The sequence below is a fragment of the Numenius arquata genome, chromosome 7, assembly GCF_964106895.1.
Source record: "Numenius arquata chromosome 7, bNumArq3.hap1.1, whole genome shotgun sequence".
NCBI lineage: Eukaryota > Metazoa > Chordata > Aves > Charadriiformes > Scolopacidae > Numenius > Numenius arquata.
Window position 1 is genome coordinate 44,428,100 of NC_133582.1, and position 11,011 is coordinate 44,439,110.

Below are 11,011 nucleotides of genomic sequence, written 5' to 3' on the forward strand. Positions count from 1 at the left end.
ATTAAATGCCAGTACCAGCTGCAGTATGAGGAACGTAGACTGGAGCTCTATGAGGCTTGAAAAGTAATATGGTGTAGTAACACTGTCTAGTGGGACTGATTCATACTGCTGCACTAGTAATGGTTTAATAGGCTCTGAAAGTGATAGCTATCTGACAAGAGATGGTGAGGATGAATGAGGAAGGGTAGTGCAGAGTAAAGGGGAAAAGGTGGAATTTGAAGGGCGTTGCATGAGAGGAAATCAAGCCATGAGTCAACTGGCTGGAGAGTATCTGGTTAACCAAAGTTGAAGGCTTTTAGGAAGAAATGTTTATTTAAACTCTTCCTGTGGCTTTGGAGGAAAGATTGTTTTTCAGACTTAGAAAAAAAAAAAAAAAGAGATGCTGTGAGTTGGGATATATTTCAGCCTCTTGATCCACTGAAGCCTGATCTAGCCTGTCATTCCTGAAAAGTCCCAACCTCACTTTTCAAAGGAGTTGAAGTCCTCTGTAAGAAATAGTAACCCTGGCAGCAAGAGGCTTGTGTGGTTTGGTTTTGGTTTTTTTTTCTTTTTCTTTTCTCGGTGAGATTCTGCAGCAATGGAAAGCTTCCCTGTGCTGTGCTGGTCCTGGCCTGGATCATGCATTTCTAAGCTGGTCCCCAATGTGAACACTTGTGCTCGTGTGCCTGAGTGGTGAGCTGATCCAGCTGAAAGGGGAGCCTTTCTGTGACACTACTTTTTGGCTGGGTCACTGCAGTGCTACAAGGACTGTCAACAGTTCCAGGGAACAGAGCAGAAACACCCAACTCTTTCACTTGTAGGACCTCTTCCTTGTCCCAGTGGAAAGCTATCCTCCTTGCTGGGATGCTTTTTCTAGCCTTTTCAGAGATTTGAATTGATTTACAGGATGCTATGAAAGCTGAAGTTAGCGTTGGGTTAGTGGGGTCGGGGGAAGCAGGACCTCTGCCTTTCTGTGTGGGGAACTTGTCCCGCTGCCTCGTTCTACCTCATGAAAGTGTACACTTAGCTGTCTTCTTTCAGCTTTTTTTCCAAGGACTGACTGGGCCACAAACTGAACGTAAATCTGTTATGATGAAAGATAGATGGCTTTTTCAAAATGTCATGTTCTTAAAATACATCTATACATGTGTAATTGTATATATGTATGTATGTGTGTGTAATCTAATGCACTTGCGTAGCAGTAAAGCACTGAGTGTTCATTCCCATTTAGGGTCAATTTCCAGGTGAACATGTTAAAATACAATTTGATCTGTTCATGGCAGTTGTCTTAAGTGGTTTTATTGGAAAACAGGTAAATTTTTTCCTAGCTGAGCCGCTAGCTGTTATGCTGGGATGTTTGATGGTGCATTAATTTAAATGTGGAAACCTGCAGTGAGATTGGTCATGTGCAGAATGCAGGGGGAATGACTCTTATCTACCCACATGAAAGGCTTAAGAGTTGGTGGTAAGGCAGGTCAGCCATTAAGGCAATGTCTCTTCTCTCCCAAATTGCGGGGGAGGTGGTATGAAGTAGATTAACACCTTTATTCTAGGGAAGTGGGGGAGGGAGGTACTGTAAGAAACTTGGCCAGCCAGAGGAGGAAGCTGATCTGTTGCCTTGAGCCCTCTGCCCTTGAGTGGAAGCTTCCCTGTGGGTTGCCATATGGATCTTTGCTGCCGGGAGGTCGATACCCGAGAAGGATGGCACCGCTGTGCTGCAAGGGATCGTTCTGGGGTTGTCACATCAAGTTAGCTCAGGCACCCTTCTGCGTGGCTTTGAAGTCAGGCTTGCAGGTTTGAGAATCTGGAATGAAGCTTTGTAAACAAAATGGAGTCAATTGTGCTGTTCTAAAGCTAGGACTTGTATCAACAGAGGCTGAATGTCTTTGTACTTCTAGTTGTTTTGTGTTGTGTTTTAGTGAGTTCCTTAGTGTAACATATGAGCAGATGGTTATTGGAAAAGATGGATTTGACATGTGTTGCTGTTCAAACTACTGTTCTGCCTAAAACTTTAGGCAAAAAGTCTGTTCTTGCAGGATAAGCCACAGTGATTGTTCATTGGCTTCTGACATGAGTTAACCTGGCCTCTAGCCCTTCCCCCATCAAAGCTTCTTTTGAGATTCTCTTCATGTGAGAATTTTTCTTTAAGTGAGAATTTTCTAGTGATTTACAATTTTAACTGAAATCTTTAAATTGATCCAACTATTGTGATTTGTGCTATAGCTGCACTAATACTACTGCAAAGCCACTGCTAAGACTATTAATCCTAGTTTCTTTACTGCAACTATACTTTGTATAGGATCTACCAGTTCATTTTTCTACTGTAAGAACATTAGGAAGTTTATATCCAGTTCTTGATGCTTGAGAAAGATGGCTGTTATGCCCTGGTTGTTTTATCCTTTTGGAAATATTGTTTTATCCGTTTGGAAACGTTCTTTGAAACAAACTCTCTATATCTTTTTGTTTGTTTTGAACTGAAAACAAACTATTTATGGATGAAATGTGATAGAAGAGGGATAACTTGAGGTATACAGAAAGATTTCTTTGTATTTTGTATTTTAATGTGCTTCTAAAAGCTAGAGAAGGTTTGCCAGAGAATATGCATGCATCTCAAAGCTTTTTTCCCCTCTAAGTAGGATTAACTTCCTCTTAAATTTGTTGCTGTTCAAAGTGTAAATCCTCCATGTTGAGGTAGGGAAGTGTGTATTTAAGGTTCTTTAGCCATTACCTGTGGTCCATTCACCCCCAAGATACTGAAGGATCTAAGGACCTTTTCAAAAATGTGCGTGCAAGCTGGTGTTGACAAGTTGTGATACAGTTATCATAAGCAGCCTTTACGTATCTCATGATGTTGCCACAGTGGCATGTCGTGCTGGTTTGCTCAAATGGATAATTTTCTGCACTGAATTTATATAATCTTAACAGCATGGCTCAGCATCTGGATTAACAGGCTCTGCTGTTTCAGAGACCTAAGATAGCCTCTTTAAAGAACTGTATGCTGTGTGGACATAACTGTGGCCGTACTGACTTAGTTTGGGTATGACTGTGGAGACCATGCAGTGAGGGCATCAGCACCTTTACAGTAGCCCTACATACAGTTCTTGTTTGTAGTCTGTCAGAACAGATGCTTTGTCATGGTTTTTCTTTCTCCTGGGGTGTTTTATGCTTCTGATCATGATTTTTCATCTAAAAAAGCAGCACTAGTGAAAACTTGGAGTTAGTGATATTTCTAGAACATTACATTTAAATATTCCATAGGAATACTAAGGTTGATTAAATTGTAGAAAACTTCTTGTTAACTTGAGGCTCCAGTTCCTAATGTCCAGTAGAAAACAGGAAATGTGAAAAACAGCTGAAAGCTGCCATTCTACCAAATGGCAAATCGTGTTTTGGGCCTCTTTGGCCCAGATACCCAGAAGTGCAGCAAAGTTCTGGCTCTTGCAGTCAGTTTCTTCATAGCTTTGTGTTGTAGCATCAGTTGTTCTGTCAGAGCCACTGTAGCAAGCTTATTACCAGTTTTTCCCTCAGGTGGTTAAACGTAGCTAAAGGGGAGCTCATGGAAGTGCCCACCTAAAGGGGGCTTGCAAAGACACCTGGGGTCCAATACAACTTTACTTTTCACCTTTTACTCAAAGCTGGCTGGAACATGTAGGAACTGGCCAGGCGTGCCTGAGCGTGCTGTCTTGTCCTGGAAAGGAGTGTTTGGTTTAGCATGTTGTATGTACATACTGGCACCCTGGGTGACACTTTACATAGGGGTGTGTTTATGCAGAGCTAGGTTTAATAAGATGTAAAGTTCTGTATGAATATTCTGTAGGAATAGCTTCCTTGAGGTGTTAACAAGGTAGGCTTTTCTGGTTGTACAGAATGTCTGAAGAATAAAAACTGAGGCCTGCATATTTAATAATCCTCATTAAATGCTTTGAAAGCTGAAAGTACAGATAATACTGTACACCATTGTCCTCTTCTGCTAAAGTGTGTGGTTTGAATGTTGTTTGTTGGGTAGGTTTGGAGAGAAGAGCAAGAAGTCCTGAAATATGCTGGTAGCAATAGCTAGTGATGGATGTCTGCGTTGCTTTCCTTCATGAAAACATGCTTGTCTGCCCCACTGGAAGGTTTCCTTTTGTTGTGGCCCTCTGGGTAGGGGGCATCATAGCAGGAGATTCCCTGTGGATGCTGTGATCTCTCATCTGTAGAAACTAGTTATGGTAGGGCATGTAACTATACCAAATAGCACAAAGTTGTCTACCAACAGTGTACCTGGATTTATTTTTACCTGCCTGAGTCTGAACAGCTCAGGTGAGTGAAGGGTGCCCAATACACTAAGGCTCTAGGATGTTGGCAATGTTTTGGTAAAATTCACAGGATCCTGCACTCTACCAAACCAGGCTGGAACAGCCTAGGAAGGCTGAGCAGCATCAAACACAGCAGCAGGCAGTGGTGTGGTGGTGGGGGAACAGCAATAGGCAAGTTATCAATCTGAAGGAAAAGCCAAGAGCTTTAAGTACAACTTCTGTGAGCCTTCTTTACATGGAAATCCCTTGTTCTCTTAGATTACTCTTAAGATATCATAGCTCTGCCGTGATAACTCTCTCCTGTCGTTCTGCAGGCATTTCCTGTGCAGAACTTGTCTCAAAGAGGTCAACTTCTTAGGAAATGTGTTAAGCAGCAGCATTTTTTATTCTGGTCAGACACTACAGAATCTTTTTAACAACAAATCCTTTTAAAGAAAAGCAGCTTTTGTGATGCACTCTCCTCATGGTATGTCATAATCGTTCCAGTGCTAGTGAATGAGATGGTCAAGCCTGTTCAGTGCTTGAGAAACAGAAGGCCTGTGTTTAGCAAAGAATCACATTGGGTTACTGAATGTGAGATGGAGAACAGCTATTTTTTTTTTTTCCTGCTGTTGGCAGTAAATACAGTAAATATCCTGCTTTCAGCTGTACCTATTCACTTGTGACTTCTCCGGAGCCCAAAGATGGCCAGTATCATTCCCCATCCTATTAGAGAAGTCACCAGTGCCTTGCACAGTGCATTTTTTTTAAACTTCGGGGTTGAACCTGGTACTTCCAATCCCTCAGAGTAAAATTTTAAGTAACATCAGTGTTTGTGCCGGTCTCACTGCACAATGAAAATAATGAAAAGAGCCTGGCTCTGTCCTCTTTGCACCCTCCCTTCGGGTACTTACATTGGTAAGATCCCCTCGAGCCTTCTGTTTTCTAAATATCTGCACATACCAACATTTTGTTCTATAATTTCCTAACTAATAAAGTAATATCGCGCTAACCTCTTAAAAGTTCACAACCTTGTCTGCACGCTAATGCTGGTTCACTGTGTGACAGCGGTGTTGAAAAGATTCAGTTAACTGATGCTATTGAACCTTTTTTTACCTGCTCTTTATCTTGTTGGGTTTTATGCTGTTGTCCGTTACAGTTTGAAACTGGGAGCAGTTTGAGAAGGATTTTTCAAGGAAACATCTTTTTTTTTTTTTTTGAGAAAAGAAGTTCCTTCCAGATGCATTCTTTTTATTTGTGGAATACTACTGCAAAATGTCTTAAAAATACTAGTGTTACAAGGTTCTATTAAAAAGAATTTGGTCTGTATTCAAGGTGTGAATAACTGTGAATGCTTTTTAATTATAAACATCTAATCTTTGGTTTTTTCTTTAAAAAGTTTATTAACTTCTAATTCTGTTAGGAGTATTCCTGTGCAGATCAGATGCATGGATAAAAGTCTGTTCCCTACAGTGTCATTTCTTACTAGAAGCAGAACATCACACAAGAGTCTGAAGCTTTTGGAGGGACAAGACAAACTGGGTTTTCTGTATATGGGAAAACAGGAGTATGAATTTCTGTGCAAGTCTCTTGCTTGAGTTCATAGTAGCTGCTTGCTGGAATTGCACTGGGAATGTAGCCCTGTCATGTTGGTGCATAGTACAATGAAGGTGTAAACTCCATGTCACAGATGTATTAAAAAAAAAAGTCAGTTTTCAGGCTCTGATGTATGAAATGGGCAAAGGCCTGGTAAAAAACCAAAGAGTTGTCACTTTATGCCTTCACATGAAGATGTAGTGAAATGTAAGCAGCAGTCCTCTGCGTTTCTAATTTGTTTGATTGAGCCCTAAGCGTGTTGTCTTTTTTTTCTCCGCAGCTGAGTATTGAACAGGCCCAGGCTGTGGCAGAGCAGGTTGAGATGAAAGCGAAGGTGGTACAGTCTGAAGTCAAAGCAGTGACTACTAGGCATAAGAAGGCCTTGGAAGAGCGGGAGTGTGAGCTGCTCTGGAAGGTATGCACCTTACATTTGTGATTTGAACTCCTTGACAATTGCCTTTTCAAACTGAAAATGTGCTCTTAAACTAGTATATGGCCAGATTCTGATTTCCTCCCAAGGAACACTGAATTGAAACACTACAGTTTACAGAAAAATGAGTTCACAGTAGGTAGCAGAATGCTGGATTCTGGCCCTGGTTGGTTTTGTGCTGAAGGTATCTCTTAATCTGAGAAACTGGTTGGGTTATTGTAGTGATTTATGGTATCCTCACACAAGTTTAGCCCCACAAGTAGGGTGGACGCTCCCCCTGCTGGCTCAGCAGCTGTGCCTCATATCTCAGCACTGACCAGAGAAGAGAGAGGTTTTAAAGATGACATTTAAAGAAGGTATTTAAAGGCTATTTAATATGATGCTGTAGTAGGTATATAGTATATGTGTTTTCTTACATGATCCAATTTTCACAAACAAAGGAAAGGAGCAAAGCTGTATATGCTGTGACCTATTATTTTTTTTTTTTGGGAAGACTAGTAGAAATTCTGCAAGACTAACTTTTGTTGTCCAGACACCTAAAAACTTACTCTCAATCAAGTTATTGTCCCTCTGATACTTTTCTTTTGTTACTAGTAGAAGAAAAGAATACTCTATAGCAAGAGTATCTACACAATCCCAAACTGCTGTACTCACTTTAGCCACAATGCACATGTGGTATTTTGAGAGGAGGAAAGGAAGTAACAGCAAAGTTTCTTATTCCAAAAGGGTAATTTAGTGGTCATGGCACTTCTCTGCATGTTTAGGCACAGATTAGTTTGGATTGGCCCTTTGGGTCCCCCTTGCAGAAATGAACAGAAACCCACACTCTGTTGAATTAGGTCTTTTAGATCAGTGAGTCAAAATGACTAGTCCTATGACCACATGATTTCTAGTACTGGTATAAGGGACCAAAAATGTGTGGTTAAGATGAGAAAAATTTAGGAACAAATTGAGAATGCTTGTACAATATGCAGTTGTACCAGATAAAGTGTGGTAGGAAACTGTGTGGCTGCTGCCTATACTAGCAGACCCAGGCAGGATGGCATGTACGTGTGGTTGATGAGGCACGTGCTGCCAACAAGCAGTGCCGTCCTGCTGAAGTACTTCTCCCCTGCCTCTTCTCCATCACTGTTGATTGGAACAGTAGTTTTCTGGCTTAATATCAGCAAAGTGACTACTCTTACCAGAGTTTATTGTACAGAATTACTCTTGGCTACAGTGAGACTAATAAAGAGAAGTTTGGTTTTCTGTTCTTTTATAAGTGTCAGTGCACTTTGTGTAGTTACTGTACTTCTAATGCTGCTTTTTGAGGCATTTGGACTGAGAGAGAAGAGTTCACTTTCCACTGTTAGCCTTCCCCCAAAAGCTTGGCAGCTTTCTGTTTTGAGGTGTTACTGGTGCAGGAGAAGTGAGAGCTGCCTCCAAGATGTTTGTATCCAAGAGGCTGCATAAATGCACTCTATTGGAATGTTTACTCTGAGAGCAAGTTCTCTTCACGTTACAAAACACTATTTTAAGAAGGAAACTTTGTGATGGTAGATCATTTTAGCAAAAAAAAAAAAGGGCCGAGTGTAATAAGCCTTCCTGTGAAGCATGCTAATGAATAATTTTGGGTACCAAACCTGAGGCCAAGGATTAAGCTGAGACCTAGGATTAGTAATCTCTTTTGGAAATCTACTGGAAGAAGCATCTCCTGACTTTTTTTTTAAGTTAGGTAAAACCTACATGCCTTAACTGTAAATGATATAGCATGTTTGTACATCTGTTATCTAGTCAGTGTATAGCCAAGGAATCTTCAGACAGTGAGTTGTCCCTCATTAAAATATGTTGCTGGTATTGTTTTGCAGCCAAGCAGGTATTCAGACATAAGGAAATGTATTTTTGCAACAAAGCAATTACATGTTTCACTAGTCTTAGGAGGCAGGTGTCTTTGCCAGATGGTCTAAAGTAAAGATAAATACAGGCTTATATAAAATAGTTACAAACAAACAATTTTAGCTTGAGCTTCAGTCCCCCAAGCAGGGACTGGCAGCAACCTTCTGTGTCATTTGAAGTGACATTATAAAGCATCCTGTTGTAAAGCACTAGCTCAGCATGACTGCCAGTATTTGCAAGAAAATATTAAAATAATTGGACCCTCAAAATCCCTGGAGATAAATGTCTGGTATTATCCAGTCACCTGAAAACAGTTCTGGCAGGCAGGAGAATGACAGGAGCCCATGTGGATTAGTGGATGCTGACTCCTAGCCTCAGCTCTGTGTGATAACAGCCTGCCTTCTGAAATTGGTCTCAGCTCTGGTCAGAGAAGCCTCAGCCGCTGCTCTTGAGAGCTTGCAGTAACCTCTGTCTTCCCTGGAGTCTAAATAAGACATACCTTTGGATGATCTGTCAAGTACCTTGCAACTAGAAAATGGAATAGTGCTTGAGGAAGCAAATCATTATTAGTAAGCAAGTGACTCTTCCTTTTGAATGGCACTCGGATGTAGCAGACCTGCAGAGTAAGAATGTATAATTTTGGCTGAAGGATGGGAGAGGAGAATAATCCCAAATTTGGATAAATAATTACTTTTCCTCATTTCTGCTTCTCTACATCATGGCTTTTAGAGGCTTGTCTTGCAGTTCTGTGTCAAAATGCTGCAACAACTGCACAACCAGCTCTTATATGGAAGAGTGACATTAGGAAATGTTTCCGTATTACGGGTTGGCTTTCCTGATATGTGTGCTTTTCTCTTCCCCCCCCCCCGTTCCTCCCCCAAGGTGGAAAAGATTCGTCAAGTCAAGGCTAAGTCACTCTACTTGCAAGTTGAAAAGTTACGTCAGAACCTAAATAAGCTGGACAACACCATTAGTGCTGTTCAGCAGGTCCTGGAGGAGGGTCGTACCATGGATATTCTTCTGGCTCGGGACCGCATGCTGGCTCAAGTGCAGGAGCTGAAGAATGTGAGAGGCCTTCTCCAGCCGCAGGAAGATGACAGGATCATGTTCACTCCCCCTGACCAGGCATTGTATATGGCCATTAAATCAATGGGCTTTGTCAGCAGTGGGGCTTTTGCTCCTCTGACCAAAGCCACTGGGGAAGGCCTCAAGCGTGCACTGCAGGGCAAAGTGGCCTCTTTCACAGTGATAGGATACGACCACGATGGTGAGCCTCGCCTTTCAGGAGGTGACATGATCTCTGCAGTGGTGATGGGCCCGGATGGAAACCTTTTCGGGGCAGATGTCAGTGATCAGCAGAATGGGACATACCTGGTCAGCTACCGTCCACAGCTAGAGGGAGAGCACCTGGTCTCCGTGATGATGTGCAACCAACACATTGAGAACAGCCCCTTCAAAGTTGTGGTAAAATCTGGGCGTAGCTACATAGGCATTGGGCTGCCAGGGCTCTCCTTTGGCAGTGAGGGAGACAGCGACGGCAAACTCTGCCGCCCCTGGGGGGTTAGTGTAGACAAAGAAGGCTACATCATTGTTGCTGACCGCAGTAATAACCGCATCCAGGTGTTCAAACCATGCGGGACCTTCCATCACAAGTTTGGCACGCTGGGCTCCCGGCCAGGCCAGTTTGATCGCCCTGCCGGTGTGGCCTGTGACATCTCACGTAGGATCGTGGTGGCTGACAAGGACAATCATCGCATCCAGATCTTCACATTTGAGGGGCAGTTCATTCTGAAGTTTGGGGAGAAAGGAACAAAGAATGGGCAATTCAATTACCCATGGGATGTGGCTGTCAACGCAGAGGGCAAGATCCTGGTCTCTGACACGAGGAACCATCGCGTTCAGCTGTTTGGGCCCGATGGTGTGTTTCTTAACAAGTATGGCTTCGAAGGGGCACTCTGGAAGCACTTTGATTCCCCCAGAGGTGTGACTTTCAATCACGAGGGCCACTTGGTCGTGACTGACTTCAACAACCATCGCCTTCTGGTCATCCATCCAGATTGCCAGTCAGCACGCTTTCTGGGCTCGGAGGGCACCGGGAACGGCCAGTTCCTGCGCCCACAGGGAGTGGCGGTGGATCAAGAGGGGCGCATCATCGTGGCTGATTCCAGGAACCACCGGGTGCAGATATTTGAGTCAAATGGTAGCTTTTTATGCAAGTTTGGCACTCAGGGAAGCGGCTTTGGTCAGATGGACCGTCCTTCAGGTATAGCCGTCACCCCTGATGGCATGATTGTTGTGGTCGACTTTGGAAACAATCGAATTCTGGTCTTCTAATCTGTGTTTGAATTAGGAAGAAACTGTCTCAGGGAAATTCTTCTAAGAGAAAAATGAAAAAAATACAACGTTAATTCAAACCTACCTCATCTTTAATTTTTTTACAGATGAATGTACTTATCTTTTCTGCAGGGAGTGAGCCTGTAAAGTTAAATTCTATCTACCTCATTGTCTTCCCTTCCCTCCCCGGTTTCTCGCCCCCTCCCTATCCCCACACACTCACAGTTCAGAACATTTTACCTCTCCCCCCCATGGGGTTTCATGCACAAACAAGTGTTGCTGTGCACATTAGGTGGTTTGTGTGGTGAGTTCTGTAAACTAAGCCAAAAAAAAAGGCTCTATGTAACTTTTTTTAATGGAGAAAATGGTTGTAGGTGTTTGTAGAGAATTTGTGTTCTTGACCATACTGCAGTTCTATGGGTGGGGACATGGGAGGGGGGACTTTTGTGTTGTGTTTTTTTTTTTAATTGCTGCTGCAGCAGAGAACTTTTTCCTGTTCTCCTTTTTATACCTCAGTGTGTTT

At 42.6% G+C, this 11,011-nt stretch overlaps 1 protein-coding gene across 1 annotated transcript in view; it reads left to right on the plus strand.

Annotated features, from left to right (window-relative positions):
* TRIM71 (tripartite motif containing 71) overlaps positions 1-10,488 on the plus strand; it is a 54,587-nt gene extending 44,099 nt beyond the window's left edge. The window contains exons 3-4 of the mRNA XM_074150948.1: positions 6,130-6,264; positions 9,037-10,488. Coding sequence (XP_074007049.1) covers positions 6,130-6,264; positions 9,037-10,488 — 1,587 coding nt within the window. The remainder of the gene's footprint in view (positions 1-6,129; positions 6,265-9,036) is intronic.
* The last annotated feature ends 523 nt before the right edge of the window (positions 10,489-11,011 follow it).